General features: G+C 36.9%; 1 protein-coding gene across 7 annotated transcripts in view; it reads right to left on the bottom strand.

Annotated features, from left to right (window-relative positions):
- The window catches only part of fry (FRY microtubule binding protein), a 286727-nt gene that overhangs the window by 98422 nt on the left and 171584 nt on the right, over positions 1–16721 (bottom strand). For all 7 annotated transcript variants that reach the window (XM_008107925.3, XM_008107921.3, XM_008107919.3 and 4 more), the window contains 11 exons: positions 16368–16454; positions 15365–15536; positions 14105–14237; positions 13222–13329; positions 10412–10667; positions 9829–10011; positions 6889–6975; positions 5681–5940; positions 3084–3273; positions 1676–1800; positions 990–1047 (listed from right to left, as the gene is read on the bottom strand). In XM_008107925.3, coding sequence (XP_008106132.1) covers positions 990–1047; positions 1676–1800; positions 3084–3273; positions 5681–5940; positions 6889–6975; positions 9829–10011; positions 10412–10667; positions 13222–13329; positions 14105–14237; positions 15365–15536; positions 16368–16454 — 1659 coding nt within the window. The remainder of the gene's footprint in view (positions 1–989; positions 1048–1675; positions 1801–3083; positions 3274–5680; positions 5941–6888; positions 6976–9828; positions 10012–10411; positions 10668–13221; positions 13330–14104; positions 14238–15364; positions 15537–16367; positions 16455–16721) is intronic.

Here is a 16721-nt window from a genome sequence, read left to right as displayed (position 1 = left end):
TTAATAACATTCTGAAAAGCCCCTGTTCTGATGTTTTCAGCATCAGCAGAGCAAGACATAAAGGAAAACCTAATTATACACTAGATAGGCTTGGAGAATGCTGAAAAAGGTATTATTGGGTATTTCCAGTGGGATCCTTTCGCTATCAAGTTCTTTAGCTATAGAAGTGAGTAGAAGGCAAATTGGGACGTACTACTAAATCTCTATGACATTTGTAACATATCAGCTTAGATCTAATCATTTAACAACAGCAATCTTAAAATCTACATTAAATAATCAGAATCCCATGTCTGCAATAATTTGTACTGTGTTGTTTTTTCTCTCTTTTTCCTCTTATGTTTAATTGTGGATTGTATTTTACGACCTTATTTTATTTTGGTGGTGGTTTTGTTTTAATGGATTGTTTGCTTTTATGTCTGTTGGACTTTCTGTCCCATATGTAAGTCGCCCTGAGTCCCTTCAGGGAGATAGTGGCAGGGTATAAGAATAAAACTGCTATTATTATTATTATTATTATTATTATTATTATTATTATTATTATTATTATTATTATTATTATTGGTTATACTAATTTACAGTTCTTGTGCAGCTACTATTTTGTATGTAGCCCCAGATGATAAGCTTGGAAGTTTTAGTAAAAAAAAAAAAAAAAGAGTCCTTGCAACCCTGAAATCTTCTCTCTCTTATTCTAGAACTTGATTCTAGCAAAGAAAAAAGGAAGATGACTGAACATTCAAATAAATTATGTAGTAGGGAGATTGTAAACTGTTCTGAAGACATTATATGCCACAAAATTCTGTAAATCATCATGATCTGCTGTTTCCTCTTTCAAGTAAAGTAAAGTTATGAACTACACAATTACTACGCTAAAAGCTTGCCAAATATAAAATTAATTTCGACTGATGGCATTTCTTTTTTCTCTTCATTGTTTTGTTCCTTTATACAAGTGTTGCCTATTAAACATGTAAAGCCTAATTAGATGAACCAACCTCTGGTCTTCTCTCCAAGGCTTCTTTCATTAGTGGATGAAGTTCTTCTACTAATTCCCTAGATTACAAACAAAACGCTTTGTGAAACAAAGGACTTCATTAATCAAAAAAATTGAATAGCCAAGCTTCATGTCAGTAATTACAGTATTTTCTTTATGGTTCTGTTTCAACATGCAACTGGATCTTCCTGAAATAGCTCCAATGAACAAGGAATGGTCTACACATAAGATGCCAAATTCTATTCATTATACAGAGCGTGTTATACACTCTATAGAGCTGTTTAGACAGAATACTGTCCAACAGTGAAGTGAAAAGGTAATCCCTAGCCATGCTGATCAGAACTTTGTAAAAAGTTGGATCACAGTTGTAACATCTATGCGATTTAAAACCCTTTTGGTTTAAATGGGTCTGAAATGGCAGCAGGAGAGCAAAGCAGGATTATGCTAAAATGAGTTCACTTGCTTTAATATATACAAATTTTAGACAGGGACAACAGAACAGAAAAGTAATTAAGCAATACCATAAGTTTCATATAAAACCTATGAGATAAAATTGTTTTATGCATTCTTCTAAGATTTCTATTGTTTTTCGTTTCCTCCTGTCTTTCCAAGATAATAAGCCATTATTTCTTAGCGCAGAAATATTATAGCAAGCTTGGACCATGTGACACTGTACCACATAAATACCTGAAAACAAGAGAATTTGTTCTTCCAAAGCCCAAAACTAGTGACTCAGTAATTTCTATGCTTTCAAGTCTCATCAAAGGCACAAGCTGCTTTAACAGTACACCAACAGATGGAGTTCCTATAGCCTAAAAATAAATGAAAATATTTTTCAGTCATTCAAGCATTAAGGAAAACTATAGATTGCAACGCATGCAGACTTGTTATGAGTGTCACTGGGGAATTAAGAAGACAGGATTAAGTGGATCATTAATATAAAAGACACAATATAAATAGCAATCAATTGAAGCAATGTGTAAAGCCAGCTTACAGATCGGTACCTGGTTAACTTCAGCAGATCAACCATGTCATATACGTTTTGTACATTTGCCCTATGGCTCCCCATGGCACTTGATAATACATACTTGAAGCTGGAGCTCAATAAAATACTCCAGTATTCTAGAAGTAGTTTAAGGTAGTCTGCGATTATTTTTCAAATCAAAATTAGTGCCTGCTACAGTGAAAAGTGTGTCTTTTTCTGGTGGGACAGAAGATGACTGTGAGGTGGTGAGTGGAAAACATTAATTTGTAGTAGGATTTCATTCACCTTTGTTGGACACCTATTTCCCAAACGGTAAAGCATTGCCCAAGGATTTTATAGCAGAACCAGAAACAGCTATGAGAAATCTGTATTTGTAATGCAAATGGTATGCGTGTATAAACACATCAACATACTTCCCATTTTTAGTCCCAGCCACAAAAAGGCATCTTGGCAGCAAACTTCTATGACCTTGATAGTTGAAATAAAATAATTTTCAAACTAGTTTAACTAAGCTGGTGATACAAATGGAATACCATGGGATATCTTCGTAAGACAAACATAGCATCAAAAAACATTATGATAGTTTTAATCAGAATTAAAGAATCAGGCATAGAATTTGTGATAAAGATAACAGCCTCAATTAAAAAGGTACAGGTTATTAAAATTATAATTCCCGGGACTCTATCTTATAATGACACTGGCTTGACTCTTGTCAGTCAATAAAAGTTTCAGGGAAGGACTAAGCTTTCCCAGACTCACGCTGCTGTAGTATGGCAATGTACTTATAGCCTACTAATGTTAAAGAAAAGAACAATCAGCTACATCATCCCAATGTAACTGTGAAGTTTCCAATTGTGATTCAAGTCAACGTACCCAATTCTGAATGGTAATGAACCTCAAAGGTTCATCTTCAACGGCTCTTTTCCAGAGCTACTTTTGAAGATAACTCAGCCTAGTAGTTATCTACATTCTTTGCATATACATTGCACCATTTCCTTGAACTCTCAAATAAACCCACTGCAGGTAACAAGTGCATCAAATACAATAAAAGAGCAGAGTTGAATATTTCTCATATGCTGATGAAGTAGTTTAGATTAAATATGGCATTACCTTGTTATCGTAACTAACAGTACCATCAGGGGTAGTAGCCATGATCTCTGGAGTTGAAACACGAAGATGTCCAGGACTCATAATACTGGGTTTTGCAACTCCAAAGCAGAGAATAAGATAATTTCTCCACAATGTTACATAATGATCTCCACTGCTTGCTGTACTGGTTTTCTTCGCATTCACAGGGCTGCTGGAAATATTGTTTAACGTGGTCAGTTCAGATATTAGTGACCAGGATTTGTGACATAATTTTCTGAGAAATGATAGCTATCTCTACAAATTGAACAACAACAGCAGCATCAAGTTGAATTGTTGAATTTGATATACTAAGGAGAATAAGATAATTTAACACTGTTAAGTGAACACTTCACTGAGGTTGATCTTGGCCCACATAAGCTGCTTCTCCCACTATACCAGTGATTCCCAACCTTTGGGCCTCCAAGTGTTTTGGATTTTAGCTCCCACAGTTCCTAACAGCTGGTAAGCTGGCTGGGATTTCTTGGAGTTGAAGTCCAAAACACCTGGAGGCCCAAAGGCTGGCAACCACTGCACTATACCAACACTTAGTCAGCATCAATCATCATTCTCTCTCAATGTTTAGAGATTTATATAAATTATTGTTTTATTAGTGGAAGATGGGGACTATGTGCCTATTACACACAGTAAGGAACCTTGGAAGTGTAAGCAAGCAGGCCAGGTCTACAGATGGCCCTGTTTCACTCTCAGAAAGTGTGAATAATTTCCATCCTACTAGGAAGCAATTTGACCAATGAATTGATTACCATTACACAGGTTAAGCCTGTTCACTGGTATTCAACGAAGTCTTTTTATTCTAACAAAATGTTCTTAGTATTCATTCTTGTTAAGCACAAAGTCATCACTGGGCCTATACGTATTTTATAATTTACTTAAACTACATAATTCTCACTGCAACTTGAAAATGTATAAGAATTACCATTTTACACATAAAGAGCTAAAAGTGACCTACTATCAATACTATCTTCAGAAGTACAGCTGAGCAAAGACTGCAAAGAAAGTATGGTAAGGGTTGTTGTATGTTTTCCGGGCTGTATGGCCATGTTCTAGAAGTATTCTCTCCTGACGTTTCGCCCACATCTATGGCAGGCATCCTCAGAGGTTGTGAGGTACGGAGATACTAAACAAGGAAGGTTTATATATATCTGTGGAAACTCCTGGGTGAGAGAAGAACTCTTTGTCAGTTGGAGGCCAGTGTGAATGTTGTAGTTAATCACCTTAATTAGCATTGAACAGAACACCTTTCCTCTGGGTGGATCTTTGTCTTTACACTCCTGGCTTGCTCTTGGCCTTACAGCTTTTCTGATGTCCATGGTGGAGTATCCATTCGCTTGTAGAGCCCAGTTTAGGTGGTTTAGTTCACCTTGGAGGAGGTGAGGTTCGCAGATTCTTTGTGCATGGTCTGTCAGGGCTTTGATTGTGCTTCTTTTTTTACTTGGGTGATGGTTGGAGTTTTTATGAAGGTATCTATCTGTGTGTGTAGGTTTTCTGTAAACTGTGTGGCCCAAATGTTGATTCCACCCAGAGGAAAGGTGTTCTTACCATACATCAAGGGAAACACTGACTGCATAGGCAAACTGATGAAGAAGCATAACCTACAAACTATCTACAGACCCACGAAGAAAATCCACCAAATGCTAAGGTCAGCGAAGCACAAGAGGGATCCTCTCACCTCTGCAGGAGTCTACCATGTACCATGCAGCTGTGGACAAGTCTACATAGGGACCACCAAACGCAGCGTCCAAACACGAGTCAAAGAACATGAAAGGCACTGCAGACTAATTCAACCAGAGAAATCAGCCATAGCAGAGCACTTGATGAACCAACCAGGACACAGTATATTATTTGAGAACACAGAAATGCTGGACCACTCAAACAACTATCATGTCAGATTACACAGAGAAGCCATTGAAATTCACAAGCATGTGGAAAACTTCAACAGAAAGGAGGAAACCATGAAAATGAACAAAATCTGGCTACCAGTATTAAAAAAAACTCAAAAATCAGAACAGTAAATAAGAAGCAACACTCTGAAAACAGAGGAGTTCCAGACATGGGAACCAAGGGCAGCTAACGACTCTGAACAAAGGATGCCCCCAGGCAGGAAGCCAGGAGATGAAGCTATTCAATGCTAATTGAGGTGATTAACTACAACATTCACACTGGCCTCCAACTGACAAAGAGTTCTTCTCTCACTTCTCTCACCTTCCTTGCTTAGTTTCTCCATACCTCACAACCTCTGAGGATGCCTGCCATAGATGTGGGTGAAACGTCAGGAGAGAATACTTCTAGAACATGGCCATACAGCCCGGAAAACATACAACAACCCTGTGATCCCGGCCATGAAAGCCTCCGACAAAGTATGGTAAGGTCTCGTGCAACATTTTATACCAGACAGGATGACATCTAATCCGATGTGATATACATGCACACATGCACCCCTACTGGATATTTCACATTACCATCATACTTAATATAAAAAGCATAACAACACAGAACAAATCCAATAATGAATTAAAATATTGACAGCCATGAACTGATGAAATAACAGCAGAACTTACTTTGGGTCAACCAAAGGCATAACGAGCTGTAGCCTTGTAAACGCATAAGGCCAAGCGTAGCTAAGAGCTGTAGGGCAGTGCTTTGGTAAATTCTCTTGTCTAAGGAAGCTGAAAAGGCAGAGAACCCAGGGATCTTTGACTGATTGTGCAAATATCCATACATGGGAAGGGCTTTTTACATCATAATGACTATTAACGAGGACTGCATTCCATTCTACCAACCATTGCAAATCCACATTATGTGTTAATGGTAAGGTTGTCTGTGGGAAGAGGGGTAGAAAAACAAAAATGAGCAACATAATCACTATCATGTTATTTCAGTTTGACCTGCATTTCTATATTTTCTTTGTATTTCGACACTCCAGATGTCAACCTTCTTTCTGGAAATTGCAAAGCATTCAGTTCTTCCACTAATAGTATATAGTATATTTATAAACCCACCAATTCTTCATTCAATGCTTATCTTAAAGTGTCTTTTAAAAGTTTTCCTTTTAATAATAATAATAATAATAATAATAATAATAATAATAATAACAACTTTATTTATATTCCACCCTATCTCCCCGGAGGAACTCAGGGGGGATTCCAAACAAAGGGCAAGCATTCAATGCCCGAACACAACAACAATACACCCATGATGACATAAAGCATCTGTTTTTTTTAAGAGATGTCTGTTTCAGTTTGGAGACTCAATTAAAATCAATGACCATAATGAGTACAAAGCTATTTTTGATTTTTAGGTTATTTGCTTGACTGGCTTATTGCATGTCCCATTCCTTGTACTAAAAGGAACCTGCTAGATTGTGGTAATACACCATTCCAATAGAGGATCCAATGAACATATCCATTCAGCCATTCAGCAAATCAATGGGCAATCAGAATGTGATTTGAATGCATGCATGGAACTCCATGGATGAGGCTATCAGTTTTTACCCGATTTTCCGTTAGATACTAAAAAACTAATGAAAATGTTAATGCAGCAACAGTTACAGCCAAAGGGCTGGAATTGCAACAATGGATTATGGAGATTACCTGTGCTTTGCTGAAGAATAAAGTCCAATGCCCGGAGCAAAAGAAAGTGTTTTTCAACATACCTACAATTTTTATCTCTACATTCCTAAATCCTTTCTAAAAATGCAGAATTTCTGTTTATTTAGACTCACACGGGGTGAATGACTAGAAGTTAGAGATAATAACAAGGTACTTACAGAATCAGAAACAGCCACGTGAATAAAACTTTCCAAAATAGAAGAGCTTAGCTGGTCCATGACATCTATCATAGGTCTATCATCATCCTGTACAAGTAAAAATGACAGCAACTTTTTACATTCAACAAGAAACACAAGTACCACCAGAATTACCTGGAAGTCTGTTTTTGCCCTACAAAGATGGTGATGATCTGGGCTGGCTGCCATCATCTTCTCAGTAGCTTGACTGCCCTATTCCAGTACCCCATGCAGGTTCTGGGGGTTTCATGGTCTCTCTTTCCTAACTGGGCAATCAGAACTAAATTATCCTGAGCCACAAGCAGAATTTAGCAGGTGATTTTAGAGGGGAAAGTCCTTTCTCTAATCCATGGGAGGTAGGGGAGCTGTTCCCCTGCTGTGCTACTATTGATCATGTTTTATCAACCTTCTACATACATCCTGATTTCTACCTCGGATCAAGAGTTTCATGTACATTATAGCACAGCTATTGGTTTCTTTCAGGAGGTTCCTCCTTTGAGGTGTCCATATAAACCCTTTTTCTTTGACACAACCTTACTACCTGCAGTTCTGGTGTTGGCCCAGATCCTCTGGGTCCTGTGTGTCTATCTTCCCCATTACGTGGAAACTTAATGCCATATTGGGATGATGGCTTGCAGAGATATCCCACCTGGGGAGCTAGTGAATCCGCTTAGCTCCCAGGTGGCAATCATGCAATGTGTTACATCTATGTCATATCCCAGTTTTGTTGTCTTATGGTGACCCTATAGCAAGCAGATGAGAGTTTTCCATATTATTTTGCTGTTCAAAGCCACTTTGTAGTTTGCTTCATCATTCACCCAAGATGTGCAAAAAGAGTTTTATGGCACACTAAGATTAACATATTTATTATGTCATAAATGTTGATATTTCTGCTGCCCTGGAGACTAGGACACAGAACAACAGCTTCAAACTACAGGAAAGGAGATTCCACCTGAACATTAGTAAGAACTTCCTAACTGTGAGAGCTGTTCAGCAGTAAGAACTCCTAACTGTGAAAGCTCTTCCCCGGAGTGTGGTGGGGGCTTCTTCTTTGAAGGCTTTTAAACAGAGGCAGGATGGCCATCTGTCGGGGGTGCTTTGAATGCGATTTTTCTGCTTCTTTGCAGGGGAGTAGAGCTCCCTCCCCAAGAGAAACCTGAATAGCCCTATCCCTGCTGACCTTTTGCAAAAAACTCAAGACTTTCCTCTGCCAACAGGCTTTTGGGGAAGGGGAAGGGGAAGCTCTGCGGAGGGTGGCTGGGATTGGGGGGATATGAGTTTTAAAGGCCATTTTAATGTATTTGCTGTATTTTAATTCTGCTTTTACCACAATATTATTTCATTATTTTAAATCTTTATAATGCTCTTTTTAAACTGTTTAGTGTGGATAGATGTTAGCTGCCTTGAGTCCCCATGGGGAGCAAGGCGGGATATAAATATATAATAATAATAATAATAATAATAATAATAATAATAATAGTAATAATAATATGTTTAAAGCAACAATATTTTTAGTAATTACCAATATGTCACCATGCATGCACGTCTCTACTGAGAAAGTACTTAAGTGTGAAAGAACAACTTTTTTTGGACAATTCCATGGACCTCCCTGTCTACAATGGCTGAAAGTTGTAGTTCCAATTCTGTTGTATTTAGAAAACTAACTTTTCAGGGTTTTGAGCAGTATCCTGACATATTAGACACTGTCACATACATTATATTTAATCCATCAATAACACAACAATAGCCGCTTTGAGTCTCTTGCAGAAGAGATAAAGAGGGGTATAAATATAATAATAATAATTTCTGGGGTGTTTCAAATATAGTTGTGATATGATTTAGATCAGACAACTCCCCCACATATTTCTATCACTGTATATCCTTGTATTTATCAAAATGCCTATTTTATTTTGCAGAAATGTACGTTGGTTTCTAATATGGCTTACTGTGAAGCTAAGAAGTGGATTTTGTCCAATGTTTGCAAAACCTAAGTGCTCATCAGAAAATTCCATATGACTTAAGACATTTTGTATTTGAAGGGCTGAAATTCTAGCCTTGTGTTTGCTAAAGCATTCCAGTAGCATGAACAGAGAATATTTTGTTCTGCACAGCAATTAAAACAGGGTTACATATCAGGAACAAAACTCTCAATGCTTTTGTCTTTGACAAATAAGAAATAACCTTCTCTGTTGTAAAAAGAAAAATGGAATACACTAAATCTGCTGTGAAGATGCATAGGTTGTACCAGTTAATCTAAACCCAATACAATTAAGAATAAACATACATTGGATCAATCCAAATCCAATTTTAAGGAATTTCTGTATCTGAATAAATGCTAGCTTATTTATATCACAGACATATCAAAAGCAATTGTGAACAGTAAGCATATACTTTTCTTGCCTAAGATGATGCTTGAAAATCTCACACAACCAAAAAGTGAGATATTTGTATTTTAATTCAAAGTGCAAAGAGACATAAAGTCCAAAATTTCATATAATATCCTGTTTCCTTTTTCTTTGGAGATAAGTAGCAGTTTTTGGGGAGAGGGACTATAATCAGAAAAATAACACATAAGAAGAAATAGGTAACCCTTTCCCACAATATTACTGGCCAAATCCACTATTGTTACGGTATTCCTTAAAAAAAAAGTATAGAAAATCTGATCACAGATCTCCTGCCATAATACCTAGTTTGGTCCTTAGCCAAATCTCAGTGGTTCAGTGGCTATGCAAATAAACACACAAAAAACCCTTACAGGTCAAGGCTACAACAATTTACTGAAAAGCAAGTCCCACTGACTTGCTATAAACAAGCACAGCACTGTTGAATAATTCCATTTTTAAAATGGAAACCTGTAGGGCAAAATAAATATAATTGCATAGCTATATTATTTGAGGAAAAAAAGAAATTGTTAAACCATACCTCTGTTTGTCCCAGAGCATGAAATAAAGCACGGATCTCTCTGAGAATTAGAACAGCCAATTTACGTGTGGCAACCTGGAAACTGCAGAGCAACACTAGTGCAAACCCTTCAACAGCATGGAGCACATTGGAATAAGAACTTCTTTCACTCTGCGTCCTATGACTGCATCCATTTGGTATCAGCTGCAATACAATGCACTCGTTTATTTGTTCAAACATATACAGTATTCTGCTGTATTCCTTCCTCTCTAAGAGTTCACAACAAAGTAGCAAAGAATAATAATATGCAATGTGAAATGCAAACAAAATTTGTAAATAAAGATCTGTATTTGGTTTGTCTCTAAAGGTCTATATAAAATTATTTCTCCTACAAAGACATCCCTATGAAATTCCACTATTTTCTATGTATCTAAGGATATAGTGTTTCACCTAATGGGAACATGACTATGTCACAAATAAGAAAAATTGCCTGAAGTGCAAATTAAACAGATAAATTGTTTAAAAATGAAGCAATGTACTTGAAAAGTTACTTAATTCTTCTAAAATGGAATATGTTATGTACGAGGTACATATAGAATCTTACCTCTGAAGATCTGTTTTTTGCTTGCTCACTGGATTTTCCAGGAATGTGCATTATCAATTTCCATTGTGTAAGTAACTGTAATAGTAATTTTAAGGATGTGTCCAAAAGGCTATGATGCATATCAGTCACTTCACGTAGCAGGAAGTTCGTAAACCCAAAAAGTACATCCTCTCTCCAATCAACAAAATCAACAAGCAGACCCTGGAGCGAATTCTGAGCAATGTGCCGAAGTTCGTCATCCATATGGATAGAAAGCCTGTATAAAAACATAAAGTAAAACTGAAAGTCACAAGTAAGTTTCATGACGATAGTGAGGCATTAATATGAGCCCTTTATTTTGATCAACACATCTACAGTACATTACACACAAAAAAAAGGACAAATCAGAATAGGTTGTGAGTTAGATTTTCACTCAATAAAATTTATAACATATTAAGGATTAGCACTGTAGTTAGGATTAAAGTTAGAGGCTACGATTCTTGTATTTTCCAAACCCAAAGAGAATTTCCCATTTTAATTGGGCCAACCCACCAGCAATCTGAATATATCACTTCTTGTCTTTGTGTCATGGTTTGACAAAAAAAACAAACCCAAAACCTTAGCATGGGATATTACATTACTTTGAATGGGTAAAATATATTGTATAGAATAGAACGGTTGAGACATTTTTTTGTACTGGCCACTTTATTTGTCAAAACATTACATAGCAAGTGGCTGAAACTTGGGGTCATTGGTTATCATTCTCTGAGTGACATTGTAGGCAGAGTTGTGTGTGGCTTCTATTTATTTACATTTATTTACAGCATTTATATTCCGCCCTTCTCACCCCGAAGGGGACTCAAGGCGGATCACATTACACATATAGGCAAACAATCAATGCCTTTTAACATAGAACAAAGACAAGACAAACATAGGCTCCGAGCGGGCCTCAAACTCATGACCTCCTGGTCAGAGTGATTCATTGCAGTGATTCATTGCAGCTGCTCTCCAGCCTGCGCCACAGCCCGAGCCCTACAGCAAAATATGACTCTGGTGCACAAATGTCTTGTCCTTATGTCTTAAAGAGTTAAAAACAGTGAACTTTATGTCACTGAAAGAACTCATTTGAGCTTGGCCGGAGATGACTTGGTAAAAGGAACTCAAAAATTAACATGAGTCACTGCACAGGAAGAAACATGTATTGTATGTATAAACTAGGTATATTTGAAACTTTGAGTAGCACTATTCTAGCTCATGTTGTTTGGACCCATTCTTAAGAATATGTCATGATTGGGGTCTGCTGATTTGACAACTAACAGCTATAATATAATAATAATAGTAACTTTATTCTTGTATCCCGCCACCATCTCCCCAAAGGGACATGAGGTGGCTTATGCATGGCACAAAAGTGCCTAAAAACAGAGCATAAAATAAAACACAATATAAAATGCAATTAAATAAAACAAATAGTCATATAAAACAACAACTTAAAACTCCCAACAACTTAAAACTCAATTAAACCAGCGCTCATCTAGCAGTAAGCTACTGTAAACATGGCCAGGCTGTAAACAATGGGCAAGGGAATGGGATAAGTGCAAAGGTGCAACCATGGGGCGAGGACATGGGATGCAGTGCAAGACAGCATAACAATTGCGTAGAACTGCGAGGGACTAGGTGTTCTCAAAAGCTGAGCTTCATTCAAGTGCCTGTATAAAGATTTGATATAATAAGTTTCAAAAGGTTCAGATGCTGCATGGGTGGCATTCAGCACCAAACTATGATGAAAATAATGCATTTACTTAAAGGATCTGGTCTTTGAAATAAAGAGAAGAACATTAGCAACTCAACGTCAGCAAGATCAATAAGAATTCTTCTGGTGTGAAGTTTGTTCTTCACATAGGTACCCATTGAAATGCTTGCATTCGATGTGTAGGCAGCTATTAACTTAAAAGCACTAAACAGAAACAACCAAGCCAGAATCTGATGGGGCCTTTAAAATCAAAGCAAAGATAGATTGCCAGCCAATTTTTGCTGCCTATTAGGTATTTCACTTCTTTGCCATCACTGTAGCTCAAGGGGATGATCCAATGGGTGGGACATACATGGCTCAAAACACTGCACTTGGCTTGGTAGACTTTTACTTGTGTTTTAAGGTAGAAGAAATTAATATCCAAATTAGCATGGGCTACACATTTTCAAATACAATCAGAGCTGGAGTTAAGGGAATGAGAAGCTTTATGTCTTGCTAACCTCCTCCTATCTATCTTTCTTCTATAGCTCTAGTTTAGACTGTAATCTCCAAAGGGCAGGAAGGGATTTATTTTTTAAAATATTACCCTGAAAGCATTATTTGTATTGATGCTGCTGCTCAGTAAATCAGTTTGTCCAGGATCAGATAGTCAAGCGAAACTAGTCAGCCCAAGAGGCCTTTAGACCTGTTTTTCTTCAGTAAAATCTTCCCATGACACAAATCAAATTGCTACTGAAACTGGGGATAGTTCAGTAAGTTAGCTTCTAAGAAAAACAAGTCAACAATTCTACTTGGCTATCACAAAATCTTAAACTAAATTGCTTTTTGAAGCTTAGCCTAAATAAACAAAGAACCTTGTGACATTACAGAGCATTATGTAAATGAACATATATGTCAGCACAAGTGAACAAAACCTGATTAGAAGACAGGGTAGCACAATTCTCTGTAGAAAAGCCAGAAGTAACTGTTTCATTTATCTGATTCACGGAAAGGTGACAATTTACCACATCCATCTAAGAAGTAGTTCCACAAACAAGAGCAGCTGTATTTTTGTCCCACTGAGCAATCATTTAACATTTACCTTGACAGCAGGTCAATCAGCTCTAGTTTAGACATTCCATCCGGAAGGAGTCGAGGAATAGCAGCAACACAAGTCCTGAAAAGGTCAATTTTTGGTTTCCTTTCACCTCTGAAAATAAGGAAAATACAAATTTCACCCTCAATGCTCCTTTTTCACATGAAATTGATGTAACATATTTTTATGTTTAAATATCTCATATAACCAGTAAAGTTAGGCAATGCTTACCCATTTTGTGCATTTTTTCAGTTTTCCGAGAAATTAAAAAAAGAGCAGAATCAGCTCTCAAAAGCCGTACAAGTCAAAGCACTGATTTTTTCCTAATTTTCTACTAATTGAATTATGAAATATATGACTACAAGATAAAAAGGCCCCTAATCTAGATAGCTATATATAAAAGTGGGCTTGACAAATGTTTAGACCATAAAGCTATTAGCAGTTACAGGTCAGGATAGTTAGATACTGTCTGTAGGAATATAGGCAGTATACCCCTGATTTTTTTTAAACTGTAGGAGAGGTTGTTGTCCTCACATTTTGTTTTGGAATATTCATTTGGCAACTGTGGGAAACAGGTTGCTCAAGCAGATAGGAATTTGGCCTGATCCAACATGATACTTATATTCTGATCCTTGCTGCTTGAAATTAGAAAATAAATACTTTAGGATTCCCAGAAGCAGAGCAAGCTCTGAAACCAATCTGAAAACTATTATGGATCTCAGTTAGGATTCAGTACACAGCCTGTTAAGAGCACTGCATCTGAAGAAATAGGTCTATACATTCATGAAGGCTAATGCTAAAATAAAAACCAGTTAGTCTTAAAGGCAGTCACATCCCTTCCCTCCCTGCTTTTGTGCTACAAAAGACGAACATGACTTTTAATACTCACGTAATCATATCTTCAGGTTCTTTGTTTAACATCTGGATGTTAGTGAGCATCATACACCGCCCAACTTCTTTATCAAGATGCCGCAATATGTTATCTACAGCTTTTCTTACTTGAGAATAATACATTGACATGCCTAGAAAAGCAAACAGTGGATTTAACTGAGGAAACAATACGTTAAAATGCAGAGCTTTATATTATTTTGCAGTTATTTTTCTTTCAACAGTATGTTGTTTATATACATGCCAACAGCACATATTTTATCCTATGATATTTTGAATACAAAACATCTCTAGCCCAAAGATGTAACATTCTCTAGCCTAGAAGAATACATAATTCCTGAAGACCAGGGGGTGCTTTGAATGAGATTTTCCTGCTTCTTGCAGGGGGTTGGACTGGATGGCCCATGAGGTCTCTTCCAACTCTACGATTCTATGATTCTATGACCATTAATCAAAAATACATCTTAAAAGCATCCCATGGCTTCCAAATATGTCTTACGCTATTTGAAACTTCAGGATTACTTATTCTCCTATCTGGCATATGTCTTGTTCTTATGTGCTTTCAAGTCGACTGTATACAGTATAGGGTTTTGTTGGCAAGATATATTCAGAGCAGGCTTGTCACTGCCTTGATTTTAGACTGAGAGAGTATGCCTAAGTCAGTTTCCATGGGGAACTGAGTACTTAAACCCTGGCCTCCCAGTGATTCACCATTCACTATATCATACCGACTCTCAAGATTACATACACAGTTCTCCCAATTAGCCCAGTATCTCTTCTTCAACAATATCCACTTCCATTAAAGTCCATCTTTTTCTGGTACAATGCAATCTTCTAGGCATACTGCAACACAAAGACTCTACCAAATGGCGACTAACAAGCCTTCCTTCTACAATCTTCCCTAACCTCCTTTTTTCAAATAGTGCCACATACAGAAGGGGATGTCGTATACATCTTTATATTTATAGTGCTATAAGTGATTCCTGCATGATAGATGAAATTGCATTCATGTTTAACTAAGAGAATTATATGTATAAATACTACTATTTTATAACATGCTGCATACTTTCTAGAGAACAGAAACTTTTCCAAAGCAACCAGATGCGAAGTCAGATCCCTGGCTTCATATTTATCACCCAACACAAGTCTAGCCTTTGGAAATGTTCAATACAGTACTAACTAGATTTTAAGACTATCCATTTCCCCCATAACACTGTGGTATGTCCATGAATGGCGGAGAGGAAGCATGCCTGATACTTGCCTATCAATTTAGCTTCCTCTTCTGTTAGAGTTTTGCTCAAGTATGTTTTCTTCACCCGTAATGTGTTTCCAGAAGGAAGCACTGCTCCAGTAACAGGCATTGGAGGTTCGCCATCTTTCTGCTGCAGGCTATCCGCAATGACCAAGAAAGCTCTCAGACCAATGTTCATTCTCTATATTTTTGAGGGAAAACAAACAAACAAACAAAAATCAACATACATACCACAAAACAACTTTGCCAACAAATCACAATCTTTCAAACTATTTACTAACCAAACTGTGGAGAAGTTATCCCTGTTTTTTTAGCAGTCAACTTCAAGATAATCTAACAAGAATACCCATGAACACAGCTTTCTGAGCAACTTTCATCTCAAGACCATATTATAGCATTAGCACCAGCCAATACTTTATTGATTTACACTACACTTGAATTATAGAGTCCATGCTGGAAATATATGGAGATCAATATAGTGCCATCAAACATTTCCACTGATCATTATCAATAAAGGGTCTGAAATTTTAAACAGAACTAAAGGAGGATTGGCAGGTAATGTAGGAACAGTCTTATGAAAGTGTGGGATTTTTGAAGGCCTAGACAGCATATTTTCTGCTCAGAGAATGTTTATATTTGAACAGCTAACTAAACACTAGCAAACATTTATTCATCAAACATTTAATCAAAATATAATAAGCAAATATTAATCAAAATACCATATGTTTCGGATGCTTCACTCAAACAATTAAAATTATTTACTTTTTAACACAATGTGTAGATACAGTACTACAATTTCCCAAAGGTTTTGGAATGGTCATGAGGCCTAGTACTTGCCCTCTCCCCTATTTTGCTCAGTGTTTATAATCTATTTAGTTGTCACATTGTTTCCTCGATATGACACAAAAATCAGGGAATGCACAGATGGTAGAGAGGAACCAAATAAGTGACTCTCTTAGGCACTCCACACCAAAACTACACTATAAATTATACGTGAAAGAATAATACGTACCTCTGGGTTGAGACTAAATGCTTTTGCTGGTTTTCCAACACAAAGGAAGTCAAAAATAATTTCTTTCATTGCAAAATCCAAACGCTCCTACAATGAAAAATAATTAGAATAAAATGAATCACCTATGAACTGTAATGTTCCAACCAAGACTAAAGAGTTGCAAATCATGTATTTGTGGAACATCAACTCATTTTATGGTGTTCAAGCACCAAGGGATGGTTATGCCCTTTATGAATAATGGATATCCACCAAAGGCTTTATTTACTTCCTTCTGCCTAAATATGTTTCTCACTTCCAATGCATCCCCTTTTGTTTTTCCTCAGAAATGAATAGTTCCTGCTGCTTGCCTTAAAT

This window comes from Anolis carolinensis, chromosome 3, assembly GCF_035594765.1.
Source record: "Anolis carolinensis isolate JA03-04 chromosome 3, rAnoCar3.1.pri, whole genome shotgun sequence".
Lineage (NCBI taxonomy): Eukaryota > Metazoa > Chordata > Lepidosauria > Squamata > Dactyloidae > Anolis > Anolis carolinensis.
Note: the sequence above shows the minus strand (reverse complement) of the source record. Positions and strands in the feature narration are given on the sequence as shown.